The sequence below is a fragment of the Teleopsis dalmanni genome, chromosome 2 (genome assembly GCF_002237135.1).
Source record: "Teleopsis dalmanni isolate 2A chromosome 2, ASM223713v2, whole genome shotgun sequence".
In the NCBI taxonomy this organism is placed as follows: domain Eukaryota; kingdom Metazoa; phylum Arthropoda; class Insecta; order Diptera; family Diopsidae; genus Teleopsis; species Teleopsis dalmanni.
Window position 1 is genome coordinate 189,564,883 of NC_051847.1, and position 16,369 is coordinate 189,581,251.

Sequence of the window (16,369 nt, forward strand, 5' to 3'; positions counted from 1 at the left end):
CCGCTAAAAGAAAGTCCAAAGTTCTCATTGAGATGATACCGTAGAGATATCAGTCTTTTGGTAGATTTACTTACAGGTCACTGTAAACTAAGGAAACATGCTAGAAGATTAGGTCTTTCAATCAAATCTGTCGCAGCTGCGGGGAAGATAATAAGAGTGCCTCTTATCTATTATATTTTTGCTCAACTCATGCACGGCGGTGAATTAATACTCTAGGAACCCCCTCTCTTGAGAACCTTGACCAATTACAGGACCTGACACTAAATAGCATTTTAGCATTTTAAATAGCATCGTGAAATGTTCTAGTTGGTTTCAAACCATAAATTTTTCCTATATATACGGTAACACAATAGGCCAATAAGCCTAAATGGATCCACTAGGGATCGTCGGCTAACCTTGTATATAATTATATTAAGGGAAGTCATCTAAAGTGATAGATAAATGACTTAAAAACCTTATAAATGTATAAATTTATCTACTTTATAAGTTAAGTGTCAAATTATGTATGAAAATTCGTTTATACATACTTAATAAATTTACACGATACATATTACATATTACACGATACATATTAGTTTGAACTTTTCGCACAATTTCGGCATTTTATTTTATAATTTATTGATAGCGACACAGCTGATCGATAAACTTAATACATATATTTAATATTGCAACGATATTGGCCAAAAGTTTGGTTGAAAAAATTGCGATGCTGAGCATTGTATTTTGTGCTGTCATAATTATTGCTAATATAAATAGTGCTATTATACATCAGATCAATAAATTTACACAAATAATCTACTGTGTTCAATATAATCGCGTACGTAAAAAAAAATAAATTATACACTTGATTAATTTATGTGCTTAGATGAGTACCCTTATTATATGTCTTATTATATAATATTATATCATTTTATATATAATATTATCAGTTTATATAATGCAGTGAACTTTTTTCTTTTAATTCTTCTAAAACAAAAATCTAAGTGCTTATAAACTTAACACCATATGCAATTTTGAACATTTTCCCATACGTTAGATTGTAATTACCTTCTCTAAAATGTTGTTATAAGAACTTTTGTGTTAAAATAATAAAATTAAATTTTAAGCGAGTGAACAATTTAAAAACAGTGAGATTTAATGAAAATTCAAACTTGATCTCGAATGTGAACAGCTTCAGACTAAGACTTCAGGTGCTCTCGTCCCGTTAAATAATATGTTCTGTATTCTTCACCATTCAGTTAGTTTTTTTTTTTTAGTAAATTCGAAAAAACCATTGTAATCAGCATATCAGATTTAAATTTTAAAAACTGAATGTAAATACCATAAATTCCTTATCATGTCATATGCCCTGTTCACGTAAAATCTTATCAGAATATTAAATATTTATAAATAAATTTTATTATTTTTAGAGTATGTTATAATATATAATAATTTAAGCAAATATTTGAATAATTTTTTGGATGTATATCAGTGTCATGATAATAAACAATTGATAAGTAATTATTGAAGTCACTCGTAGCTTTAAAGGTTAAACATATATGTTTAATCAAGTCATATACATATGTTTACTAGAATAGATAAAAATCGTATAATGCACAATAAAATTTTTTTTCTATCCACTTGCACTAATTAAGTGCACTGACTTTTTGCATAAATTATTTTAATTTTTAAAGGTAGTGTATATATAATATAATATTGAATATATTTTACATAAGGTTTTCCAAAGAATTTTGTATTTTGTTTATTGATATAATTTTAATTGTACTTTTTTGTATTGCTTTTTCATATTATTATTATTCATTTTATTTCATTTTATTTTTCATTTATAGTTTTACAATTTTATTTTATTTTCACTTCTTTATTAATATTTTTTTTACACAGTGGCTTTTATTAACGTTTATTTTTATTGTCTGAATGCCTCTATGTAGAAGTATGGCAGTAATACACTAATTTTTGTATAATGTATAGCGATATCTATATTACCAGAGATGGCCAAGCTACCATAAATTCACTCATAAATGTAGAGACGAAGTCAAGATCTATGGCATTGTGATGCTTGCCTTTTAAAATAAGTGAGTTAAGTGATAATAAGATTCATCTCACTTGTATTTTAGGCCAAACTGATATTACGGGAAACTGTGGTACTCTTTCGGAAAACGCAATAAAATCCGAGATGTGAGTATCAGTTTTCTCTTATGAGCGAATTTTAGATAAATATTAAGTACAAAAGTAGAATCAAATAAGAAGATAGCACAGACCACGCATGTCAACGCCACAATACAGCGGGCTCTTTTCTAAGTTTAAGACAAGGTACTGTAAATCTACTGCAGTCCGTCCTTAAAGATCCTTACTAGAGAGGTGTGCAAGTATAGATAACTCTAGTAGATACTTTTGTAAAAGGAAGAGAAGGCAGAAACAGTTAAGGACTTTTTAGGTCACTGCCCGCTTTTCTACTTTAAAAAGTGTGAGATTTCTATTTTGAATAGTTTTTAAGTCTCTATTAGAAACTAGATGATTTCATTAGAGGGTGCTAAAAAGGGAATAAGATAAGAGGAAAAATAATATTAATAATTTTATAATTGAAACTTCAACATTTAGTTAAGCACTGTTTGTTCGATTGACTCGTTTTTTTTTTTTTGTTAAAACTAAATATATAAAACCCTTTAACTTTATTTATTTAATAGCACGAAATGTTATTTCTTGATAAAAATTTCCAATTTAATTTCCATTTAAGGAAGTCATAATATATTTTTATATATAGTGGTATACATATGTATATTTTTTTCCATTTTTCCAATAAATTGTTTATTAACTTGATAAGACTATAATATGCACAAAAATATCTATAGATATGGACAACACCGATAAGAATAAAATCAATAAACCTTGACCAAGTAAGAGTTTCCACATACTATATATGTACACACAAATGACTTTATTATTTACCTTAAAGTTTTGTTTATTTAAATAAATATTCGTATAAAAGCCCACTCATTTTTTTGGCATAAAATATATTTATTTGCAAATTGATGATTGACTTAAAACGATTGATGTTAAAGAAATTGTTGGAAAATTACAGCTCAATTAGCAGAAATTTATTATTAACTAAACAGTTTCATGTTTAAGTTATTATTTTTATGAAAAAAAAAAAAAAAATTATAATCAACTTAAAATAAATATATCAATATTTATGAATTTAAATTAATTGGTATGATTTTACTGGCATAGAAAGAAAAATGTTGATTTGTTTATTTAATCTAAAGTTGTTAACATGTTTTGCATGTTTGGTTTCAAAACGCAAAGATTGTGTAATAAATTAAATAAATTTCAATTGACTTTTTCTTTTTTTTTATTATGATTAATAATATTTTTTTTGTTATATGTCTTTTCTTATTTGCAAAAGATTGTCTGTCTGTCATTTTGTTGAAGAGCGTAGGTTTTGATGCCCAGTTTAAATATATCTACATACATTTCTAATGTTATTTCTTTTTTTTGTCTTATAACATTGAATTATTAGCTTCTTTGTAGTTACAAATATTGTATATAAGGTAAGTGGTATTGTATTCATATATATATATATATGGGTAACTGACTGGGTAGGTTATGTGGGCAAATTTTGCTTTAGTTTTGATACAATATTTTTTATTTGCTTTGTTTTTTTACCCACTCATAAACGCCTCTTTGCATATATAAAATAGGAAATATGCCAATCTTGCATATAGTAGGAAATATGCCAATTTTTCTAATATATTCTTTTAAGAATAATTTGGTACAAAAAAATTAAATTATATGGATAAAAATTTAAATTTCTTAAATTTTAAAGAACTTTACAATGAAATTTTTATATACAAGTAGGTATATGTATTATGAATAATTTCAATAATTATGTTGGAATAGAACATTTATTTTTAATTGTAACAAACTGTGTGTCAAAATATGTATAGTTTTATGTCAATAAAAAAAACGTACAATAACCTTATTCCTCTGACACTGAGTTTCTGCTGTGACGAACTTTTTAATAAAAGATGGAAAGACTCTACGATATGCAGGTATCTGTATTCAATTTGATCACACACCAATAGAATAAAATCAAACTCTCTCATAGAGATGCACTGTAGAGATATTAGTCTTGCAGTAGGGGTTTACATACAGGTTATTGTATTTTAGGTAACCATGCTAGGAGACTAAATCTCTCTTTCAACCATATATTCTACAGTTGTGATGAGACCGATGAAAGTCCCTCCTACCTGTTTTGCTTCTGTCCACCTTAACATTTTAGGGGCTTTCTTTTTTGAGGATCTTGATCTTAATAATACGGTAGCACAATGGGCCTATAGGACTAAGTGGATCCCCTTTGGATCGCCGGTATAACCTAACCAAACCTTATTCCTCAAAGTCGAAATTTTGCAGGATTTAATGAAAATAAACGTTTTAATATACATATTGCTACAAAAACATAGTGAGTTTGATCTGCATTTTATTTGATTTATAGTAGTGTGTTTGATATATATCACATCACTATATATAAGTCTCTTGTCTGATATATATGTTTATGACAATATACTGTTAATAAGCCTATATGATTTGCAGAGTGTAAGAATTCTACAAATGATATATGTCACAATCAAATGCCATTCTGAGAATTACTTGACAGCTAGCAGTGATTGTGGGTAACACGGTTTTATAATTTTTATAATTAATGGAAAACAATAATTCGCTGATTTAACTTTGGTTTTTGATGTGGGAAAAGGGTGTAGTTGAACAGTGGTTTAATAAGTGTTTTGGAGATTCTGCATTAAAAAATCAGCCATTATTGACTGGCATGCTGAATTTATACAGTCTTACAAGTAGCAATGATGGTGAACGTTCGATTTGCCCGAAATCCATAATTGTTTCGGAAAGTATCAAAACGTCCACAGGGTGTCAAGTATCTGATATTAACTAAATCAGAAAGCAGTTTTGCAATTCTACACGAAAAATTGAGTATACGTGAATTGCTTGCGAACTAGGTAACGTGTTTGCTCCCAACGGGCCAAAAACAACAAGTCACAATCCTATTCTATAAACAGGGTACCGGCAAACACTGCGACCATAGTTGTTTTTTTGTGCTGCAAGACAATAGTTAAAATAATCAAATTACCCTCTTAATTGCTTTCCTAACCATTGTACTTTCCACATCTGGTCCCCGGAGGCCATTTGTTTTATTTGCAGATATTTAAAAGTTGCTCCAGAGAATGAAATTTGACTTACACGAAGAAGTTATTGTTAGCACTATCTTTTAAAAACTACGAGAAATCATTTTACAAAAAAAACTTCAAGAAGTTAGAGGATTCGAGGGGCTTTGAGCTGAATGTATTATGCCTAAAGCACTGTATGTCGATGAATTAATTAAAATATCTAAATCAAATTATTTTTCATAGCTAGACCGGAAATGCATTATAGAGGAGAGACAAGTTTTTGAATCCATATTTTAATTTTATGTTTTTGCCATTTTTCGAAATACAACTATATAAGTAAATAGAATTGACATTGAATTAAAATTTTATATACATACATATATGTATATTAATAAATTTCGTTTTTCAGCTTGCAAATAAATTTCTTCACGTATAATAAATTGAGTTATTTTTATTATAGAAAAACATGCAAATTTTATAAATTTTTAAAATTTCCCTCTTCAAGCAAAACCCTTTTCCGGTGAAATGAATTCAACGGAATTGTCTGGGAGAATGCCTAAACAAATCGAACCCATTAAAAGCATCAATTTTGACATATTGTGCACAAATGGGCATGAGACCGTGAATTTTATTTAATCTTTTTTTTTTTCATTGATATTGTCGTGTCAGATATTTTTATTTTTAAATACATAAATAAATAAAAAATTATTAAAAATCGAATAAAACGAATTGTTGATTGCTTCTATTGTTGTGGATAAATTTAACAAATACTGTAATAACTAAATACAATACTATACATTCATATAATGTATATTAGACAAAATAGAACAACAAAATGTTATATTTTTTTATTGGGAAAATTACGTTTAACTTTTTATTTGATGCTTGAATGCATTTTGTGAAAGTTAGAGTTAGTCACCAAAATAATAAATACGGGTACAATAATACATTTTAAAAAAGTAAAAGTAAACAAATATTTATTTTATATTTAAATTTCTTTTTAATCTATATATATAGTATAATATAATATAGTACTGAGTACACAAAGAAAAAGGAAGACGACCAAGGTTAAAATTATTAACAGCAATCTCTTTGACATCACTTTTGTTGTTAAAATATTAAATTTTGTAAGGCAATTATTAAAATTATTAGATATAAAGGCTTGTCTTATAGAAAGCCATATTGATTACAGGCTTCTCGAGGAGGTATGCAGATCTGATGTCAATTGTTGCTTAGTCTGATGAAGTGATATACAATAATCTAGTCAACGCGCAAAGAGAGGTTTTGAAGAAATTTCGCAGGAGTAAAAGTGCTTATGTGCACTGACTCAACTAGCCTCAACATAATAATTGGACTCTTTATTTTTTATTTTTTTTTTTTAAGCATCCTTTACTGGATATTGCTGATTGTATTTCATAGATATTAAGTAATACATGTGCAGGTTTACTGTACCCATGTACAGCTCCCATAATATTGAACTCTTGATTGATCCATTATATTGAGAAAAAAATTTTTATTTATTGCCCATTTTTTTAATCACCTTTTGCCATTTTTCAACTATTTTTCCTTTATTTATGCATTTTATCGTTAAAATAATGAATATAGAAATATGTTATAGAAATTTTTATCACTAAAACAAAGGCTTAATATATTGCTTGTTGCCTCGTTATACATGATAATGTTAATTGTGACTTGTGAATAATTATAGATATGATAATGCCAATATATATATTACTTTGTATATAATAATGCCAATAATATGAGGTGACATGCATACAAATTTGACATACTTATATATTCAGTATGTGTGATTTTATAATTTGTATTAAAAACAGACAGTCATATGAGGAATGGTCATAACAATTTTACACTTTTTTAGTCATGACAAAAACGCCTGTTATATAGAAAGTTATATGACAATGATCAATTTCGTACTTTTATTACTATTTTAATACTGTTTCGTTGTATTAAAATTTAAAGGTTATATATGTGTAAGCATTTCCACACTAAAATACATATTTTTGCCTATTTAAGCTTAAAGTTCTGACATTTATTACTGAACAATAATTTGGCACAGAAAACGTCGTTTTATTACCAAATTTTAATAAAAATTTCTTTAATTCTCCATTTATTAATTTACTTATAAACATCAACAATTTTACATTTGACTTAATCATGACGGTCTGTATATGTAGCTAATCTTAGAAATATCTTAAATCAAATAGTAGTCATAATAACATTACCAGTAATTAAAGAGATGTGATCGTGAAAACGTAAATTATGCTTACAAATTTAGTACTGTAAGCAAAAACCTATAATAGCTATACTATAACTAATACAATATTTATAGTTCAGATTAATAGGTTTGATTGTATTTTTGTTGTTTATTATTACATCACCGTTCATCAATTCAATGACAAATATAAAATCTTTTACTGCAGAGCATCACTTAATTTGAAAGTATATAATTCACAACTAATAATATATTTTTAAAGAACTGAAAGAATATTTTGCGTTTGAACATGCAGACACAGAGCTTGGAATCTCTTCAAGTTTATTAGTAATATATGTACGTATCACCTCATTGTTTCACCGTCTTCTTCTCTACCTCTATGCGTTAGAAATATAACTTTTTATATTGTTGTTGTTGTGGTTTCTTGAGTTAGTGCTATTTACTCTTACGCACTTTTACTCTTTTGTGGCTGGGGGGCTTATCCCTACCCCACACTAGGCTTTAACTATGCTGGATTTCATATCGTTTATCTTTTAATTGATGACGGATCGTAGCATATCTTCCTGTGGGTCCTGAGGTCTTACCCAGAGTTAGGGCTCTGTCCTTGATATATTTTTTCACTGAGTCGATCCTTAGATCTCTGTGTATGTGTGTTGTTCTAATATACCATGGAATTTTAAATAGTCTTCCTATAACCAGGTTTTGTGCCCTCTATAATTGCTTTATGGCAGTATTTGTGGCTTTGCTGTATGTAACACATCGGTACAGTAGTGCTGGTCTACTTATTTGAGTATATGGTAACTTTCTATTTTTGGTGTTAAAGTGTATATTTCCTCGTTACATATATTCAGCAGAATATTATTTTATAAAAATATTGTATACATCTTTAAATATTATTATAATTTTTATAAAAGTATTATAAAAATAAAAGTTTAATTTTTTTTTAAACATAAATTTTTTAACTGTTTATACTTTGCTCCCATTTATTTTTATTAAATTTTGAATGTAAAATTTATTATCATTTCTACTTGAAATTTAAGTATTCTGCCAAAATTGGCTCCAGTTGTTGTGTACACATGTGTAAGCAATTTCCTTTCCAAATATCTTTGCATTTCTTGACTTACGTAGTCACTAACTGGGTGCAGCATAACTGCATGTCGTGTTTTCCAGAGCGTATAAACAATGAAAGAGTTTTTCCTATTCATATTTTACAAAAAATTGTTTTGTATGCTTTTTTATATTTTCAAAACAAATAGCAGACCACGAAACAAAAAATTCACTCAAAATGATATTGATGAGTCTACATGCTATTAAAAAAAAGTATCTGAGTAAACAAAGTATTGCAAAATCGTAGATTTAACTAACAGTTTTGCAGAAATGTTTAAGCAAGCGGGCATGCGCTGAAACTGTTTGTTTGTTCACGCTTCTGTCTTTTTATTTAAACATGTTTATATTAGTTAATAAATAGTTAATATTATTGTTTTTTATATGCATATGTATTTGAAGAGTCTATTTGTTCTTTAAAAAAAAATTAAATAAAAATTAAGAATTAATTATGTAGTGTTTTGTTAAACAGTATGACATCCATTACTTGAGCTGCGAAATCGGACAGATTAAACATTAATCTGCGTTAGATGGATCGTGTTTGCCCTTAGTTTCTTTGATTTTATCTAAATTGTAATGAGTATCACCTGCATTAGCACCAGCTCTATCGTGGTGACTGTCAACTTTATCCAATCCACCTCTATCGAGATCATCAGTATTGGGAAGAATTTCATTAAAACTATCTCCAAGGCAATCAACAATGAAATCACCTCCATCCATACCATCTTTATTGAGACTACCTTCATCCACAGTACCTTCATTGACAGTATTTTTATCGTCAGTACTTCCATTGACACAATTTCCATCGTAACAGTCTTTACTCGAGGTATTTCTATCAAAACGAATTGTTTTGGTTCCACTTTTATAGATATTGCCCTCAGTAGTACTATATCCATCAAAACTACGCCCTTCGAAACTACCACCATAGAAACTACACCCTTGAAGACTACATCTATCGAAACTTCCTTCATCATTATCATCTCTATTAAGACAATTCCCATCGGTATCATCTTCATCGAGACTAGCTGTGTATGGATTATCTCTCACACTTGCCTTAGTATCACTTGCATTAATATCTCTACCTGTAAATGCATAGTCAAGATCATTTTCTGTACTACGATTTATAACGTGCTCTTTAATTCCATTGTCATCTTCTTTTTTAAACTTGCTTATATCGAAATTCTTTATTTTATCTTCGTCTTTTCCACGCACATATCCATAACCACAGAAATTTTCTAAATTATTGTTGGTAACAAGCTCGTTAGCTTCATCTTTACCAGTGATTTCATCAAACGACCCTTTAAGTTTATTGTTTGTCTTGCAAAAACCATTGCTACGTTGGGTTATTTGATTTCCTTGCCTATTCGCAAACTATAATAAATATAATATTTTTTTTAATTTTTTATATATTTATAATTCCTGTCTTTATTTACCTGCTTAATTTCATGAATTAAATCAGTACTTTTATTTTCTACTAATAAATTCTTCTTCAGAAGTTGACTCGATAAGTCAGATTTTATTTTTTCCTTAATCTTCCATTGCCCATTCTTTTTTGTTAGTCTGTGCTGAAGCAATAGATACTGTATCGAAGGATCCTTATCATCGCCCATTTTCTCTATACAATTTCTTGTTTTTAAGATTTGTTTTTCAGACAATTAATTTACGGAATTTGAAATAGGTTTTTCAGAAAAAAGTCTATATTTTGTAGATTAGATTGACAGGTATAAGTTTTAAATGACAGGTCATTTTTCATAAAGCATTTAAAAATATTTGAAATTTGACAGTAGTAATTTTTTAATGTTGCAATGTTATTTTGCAGTTTTAAAAAAAAAAAAACATGAAACTATAATTATTCATATAAAACTTGCGATGTGCACGCAATGTATATAACTAGTCCAACTTGCTATATACAGACTTACAATCAACCAATTATCCGATTTCGTGGTAAGTTTTTAATACCATCTTAAATGTTTATATTAACAAAACTCGATGTTGTGAAGTTTTTAATAAAAGACCATAGCTTGATATGCTCACAACAATCTTATTGTCTATATAAACGAAGTCCAAGTCACACAATAGATTTTTTTTTAAACAGTTTTTATGATCATATCTTTAGACATACTATTTCATCAGTATGACACAAGTTGTCTTACTAGAATGCGATAAATTTTTATACTAAGTGTTGTATTTATTATTTAATAATATCTAAAACTATAATTTATCTTGTCTTTACTTTGATCTCTAACCACAATAAATTTCCGAATTCTCTAGAACACCCAAACAATTTTATGAGTAATTTAAACTCAAAGTATGATTTATAAAGTTCATTTAGAGGGCTTGAATAATTTATTGCAATTATTAAGAATTATTAAGAAATAATTGCAATTAATTTGTTGTTGTATAACTTTTAGTTTCAGGCACTGGTTTCTCATTATACCCTCTATACTATTGTGAATAAAGGGTATATTAAGTTTGTTAAAATGTTTATAAAGCACAGTAAAATATGTATCATTTGCAAAGTAAAGTCTTTACAGGTATATCAAGCTAGAACGTTTGTAAAGAGATGAAGATGGTCGGATACCATATAAATGATATTTGTTATATATATTTTTCATTGGTACGACAAAACAGGAGTCTTTTTGTCTGTCGTATGGCTCTGTAAATCTGTGTAGATTATGTTGACTAATAAAAAAAAAATTATTTGACTTATAATGTGTTAGATGATACAATATCTATGCGTAAAAAAAGGTAAATATCTAATATAACTATTTGTGTGAAGAATATTGTATCAACGTCGAAGTCATTCCGTTTTTTTTTTTTAATAATATTTTTCAGTTAATATGCCAAATAATTACAATTAATTTGAACAACAACAATATGCATTGGCGTTGTGGCTTTTTATTGATATTGCTGCTCTGCTGCTGTTATTTAGAAAATTGCAACTAATATATTTAATGAGTTAACAATTTTTTTTTAAATTTTTATACAGAATACAGAATAAAAAAAAATTAAAACAAAAAATATCACAGAAACAACTTGAAACATTCTAAAGTGAACATTATTCTAAAAAAAAAGAATGAAAAATACTTTGAAAAACAATCTATTGTTGAGAGAAAAAAAGATTATATATTTATGTTGTTGTTGTGTTAATTTTAAGAACACGAAAGATACAATCACAATCATAGATTCATGCTCATGCTACAAGCATTGCCGGTCAGGTTTGACGATTTGCTGCAATGTTGATGTATATTGAATAGTAGTTCTCTTGCTGGTGGGAGGTTAAATAATGTTGCTTGAATGCATGCAATTGTTGGCAAATGTAAAATTGTGTCACAAATTTACACACGACCAAGTTTCTTTAACATTCTCAACAATTTTAGAATCTTTTTTTTTTTTTACTAATTTTAGTTTTATAATATTTTTCTTTTGTCTTACGTAATTTGACTTGAAGCAAAATTCATTTTCGTTCGCTTTGTTAGTGATTTATTATTCACTAGTGTCAAATTAAAAATTTTTATAAAAAAAATTGAAGTTTCTAAATATGAAGTCATTAATTATTTAAAATCCAAGTTTATTTAAATGATTTCTTCAATTTTTGCATTAGATAAATTTGAACCACAGAACTCTATTATAAAACTTCATTTTAAACACTTGATTACGTTAATAACTGCTTTTAAAGGTTATATATATAATTAGTTATACATGGTGTTTTCTAACTAAATGATATATATACAGAACGTTAACTTGATCAGAGCCTCTTCATGAATTGAAGAGAATTCAGACTATAATTGAAGTTGAACAACCCTATACAGCTAGAATGGAACCCATAAGATAGACGATACTGTGAGTAAACCAAAACGATGTAAGAATAAAAATAGATAATTTGGAAGATAACAATAGAAAAAAATAGCAACACAGTAACTTTTTGTTTTGTTAATAATATAATTAATCAAAATAGTACAAACGTACTAAGTTGAAATCGTATTTTTCAATCTTTGTTTTTTAATTCTTTGACGCAAATGCAATAAGTTGTTTCCTCATCAAAGTATAACTATAAAAGACATATTAATTTATATCTTACTTAAAAATTTAAATAATTTTATAAACACTAGACTTCCTGAACCTGTTTTATAGTTAGGGAACATACTTTTGTTAGCGGTAAAGGAGGTATAGTTTTGTTTTTCGTTGAATATAGAATAATTCTATATAAATAGTTATCTTAAAAAAAAGAGACAAACCATAACAGTGTAAAGCTGTGTAACAGTTCCAGATCGACTATATAGTGTAGAAAGGACTATATGTTGCCAAAGTGGACAGTTTGTTTTTTTAGAACTATTTAACATTTCATCTACAACTGCAACAATAAAATTAGTCAGATATTCTGTGATATCCATACTATTCAAACTTAACTTCATGTGATTTAAGAAAATTGTTTTGAAACTAAAGAATCAACGTTTTCATCGTTCTTTTCAAACTTTTTATCAAAAGAACGCTTTGACGATATGAGTAAAAATAAACTATTTGCACTAGAAGAGATAATAAATATTATCTACTATTTTGTATGGTTATTTATCTCACATTCATAGATTGGCTTCTTAGTGAGATATGCTATATTAAATATATACTATTTAGACTCTCAAACAACTCTTCTATATATAATTTAATAAATTTTAGTAAATAAAAATAGTAACATAAGAAAATATATTATAAAATTTGTTTCGGCTACTTTTAAGTGCATAATTTTTTATTTTATAGTGGTCTTACTTAATGAAATGAACTATTATTACATTTGTAATTGGTCTGTAGTAATTTATTTCAATATTCAAGTTTAGACCTTGTGTTTTTTTTTTTGTATTGCAAGTATTTTATTTAAATAAACTTGAATGAGTTTATTTCTTTATTCTATAGTATATGAAATTTAACATATATTTTCAATTATACTTTATGATTAATTATCCACAACTTTTTAAATTAAAATTTCAATTTTGACCTAATTACTTTCAAAGAATATGAATTACATTAGCGGTTAAGCAGTTTATGTTATAGTAAAAAAATTCATAAATAAATGGGATTATTATAAAATATACACATACAAAATACATATGTTGTCATCACCATCAATGCCACAAAAGTATTTTCTCGTTTTATTTTATTGTGTTGAAAATCATCTTCAATTACAGCATAGACCATAGCAAAAATAGGTTATCGGATATATTGATGTAGAAGAATTTATTATAAGCAAAATGTGTGAATCAAAAAGAGAGGACTTGAATTGATGCAATTTGAACAATAAATTAAAGTAGTAAATTTATTTATATTATGTATATTATATATATATGAATTATTATATTATATATGTTATTACATTTATATTAATTAAACTGTTCAAAAATATAAACTATTTAAATTTCTTTTTATTATTATTATTATTATTGGGTCAATATTTAATTATTGGTTTTATAACATTAAATTTAACATTTTTCACAATATTTTTTTGTTAATATATATCATATTTAAATATATTTATATTTACATATATATTTTATTTATACATATGTTATATATATGCATTTACTTTATTTATATATTTTTATTTTATTTATATATAGGTTATATATAAGTTTTCAAACTTATCTATCGTCTACTTTGAGAAACAATTATTTTTTAGCACCCCATCTATATAATACATATAATACATCTATATACATATGTATTATACATATAATACATAGGATCGCATAAATCGCACCTTTATAATAATCACTACAATCTTTTATTCAAATTAAAACAAAAATTAAAGTTTAAATTTAAAATATTTAAAGAAAATTATAAATAGACTTATTCAACACCAGCTTTATCGGCTCCCTTTATGCCCATAAGTGAGCGTTATTGCCCACTCGAAAAGCTATGTGTTAGACCGATGTTTAATCTTGATTTTCCAATAGTGCTATATTTTAAATATTATATAAATAGTATTATATAAATAAATATAAATATTATATAAATATATATTTTTTTAAATATAGCACTATTGCTTTTAAACTCAATTTTAAAGTTTTTGGAAAAAAAAATAGATCCAACCCTTTTGAGCAATAACATTAGTTATTATTAGATGAAATATATCGGCCTTATTTCTCATTAGATCCAAAGATATAACAGTTCGCAATTGATTGCAGCTCAATTGAGCCTCCCTATATAACATAATATTTTTACACATTTTATTATATATCGACAGAGATTAAATTCTTTTTAAAAGTATAGTACTAGGTAAGATTTTATTTTGCATTTACTAAGTATAATAAATTTTGTTCAAATTTAAATTGATAAGTAAATTATTTATAATCATTTATAATTATAAGTGTAACAAATATTAAGAGTTTCAGCGAAATTAGAGTTTTTTTTTAGTTTTTATTTATATCGTGAAGATTTATATAAAGCTAAAGTAAAACTTTAGTATGTCTTAATTTTATACCAATTTTAATTAAGTTTATAGACTTCTCAGTTTGGTTTAGTTTCACTTGAATAGTGGAGTCATGTCTTATACATTGTTTGTATGCTGACCACTGCGGTCTTTTCGGGAATCCTTTTGGTCTGCGTATATATAACGCAAATTCGTGGTATCACAATGTACTATTATTTCAGTTTAAATCGGCATTAGGTATCAATCCTCTATTCCAACCTAATCTAACCGAAACCTACCAGTTCTAAATAATATAAAGTAAAACTTTAGTATGTATCTATAACTTGTTTAATTGTTTTGAAGTTTTTAAATAACTAAAAAAACAAGTTTTTAGATTCATTCATATGTATTATGTATAGAATTTACGCCACTGTAAAACGATATGTAACTTGTTTTTTTTTTGCTTTAAAATATTTTATGTGATTTATATACAATGATATATGTATCTTAAAACTTACTCAATTTGTCATACTTTTTATGTTGAATTTTTCGACATTAGTAATAAGCCTTTTTTATATTTATAATTGCATATTTTTAATTTTTATATAAGTATCTGTATAATTCAATAGTATGTATATAGGTAAATATATAGAAATAAATATATTATTTATATGAATTAATAATTCTTATACAAATTTTTGTCTTATATTAATTCCTTATCTTTTTTAAAATTTAAAAATTTTTAAAATCCCTACTTTTTTTTTTAAAACGTTATTTTAATTTTAATTGACTTGGACTAAAGGCAAGCTATCATCTGTATTCCATGCTGCATGCACTCATATGCCCACTATTAAATACTAATCAAAATTCCTTGCAATTCTATTTGTGGTTCTTAAGTGTAAATAAACTGATATGGTTGAGTGTGTGGTTCAGTGTAAGTTATTATCTTTTGTTGCAACTTATATACATTAATAAATGTATAAAGTTAGACATTTTTTCTCTGCATTATTGCACTCACTTCATATTTAAAGTAGAAAAAAATTTTAATTTGCCTTGTATTGCTCATTGCTCATTCGTTTGTGTCTAGTGAATATTTTACTTCCTCGTTGTTAAGATACATGTTAAGTTTGTGCCTTGCATGCCACATAGCGCGATTTGATATCAGTTTTTGCGCACGTTACGCCTACCCTCGTCTATCTATACGAAGTTGTCTTAATTCTTGAACAATCTCATGTGGTGGCTTATGCTTTATTATTTTCTATTCGAGGGTTTAACTGATATATACATATGCATAGTGCATAATATAATATATATCTGCAAATGAAGTTTCTGGTATTAATATTTTAGTTAAAAAAAAATCAGTTTTATTGGTAGAATTTGAAGCTCAGCTCTCTGTTTAAGCTAAGCTCTTGTTAAGTGCATAGCATGTGCACATGCAATTAGTGTTAAACCGTT

General features: G+C 26.7%; 2 protein-coding genes across 2 annotated transcripts in view; one reads left to right on the forward strand and one right to left on the reverse strand.

Moving 5' to 3' along the window:
- The window catches only part of LOC119678548 (F-actin-monooxygenase Mical), an 84,858-nt gene that overhangs the window by 545 nt on the left and 67,944 nt on the right, over nucleotides 1-16,369 (forward strand). The window lies entirely within an intron of this gene.
- LOC119678550 lies at nucleotides 8,923-10,247 on the reverse strand. The gene is made up of 2 exons (XM_038090437.1): nucleotides 9,948-10,247; nucleotides 8,923-9,885 (listed from the first exon to the last, which is right to left on the reverse strand). Exons 1-2 carry the CDS (start codon nucleotides 10,122-10,124, stop codon nucleotides 9,031-9,033), a joined length of 1,032 nt encoding a protein of 343 aa, XP_037946365.1. The 5' UTR covers nucleotides 10,125-10,247; the 3' UTR covers nucleotides 8,923-9,030.

What these genes read in the sequence shown, in the direction of transcription:
- LOC119678550 (XM_038090437.1), bottom strand. Translation starts at nt 10,124, where the DNA reads ATGGGCGATGATAAGGATCCTTCGATACAGTATCTATTGCTTCAGCAC. An exon ending in TAATTCATGAAATTAAGCAG is followed by an intron (nt 9,886 to 9,947) that starts GTAAATAAAGAC and finishes TATTTATTATAG; the next exon opens with TTTGCGAATAGGCAAGGAAA.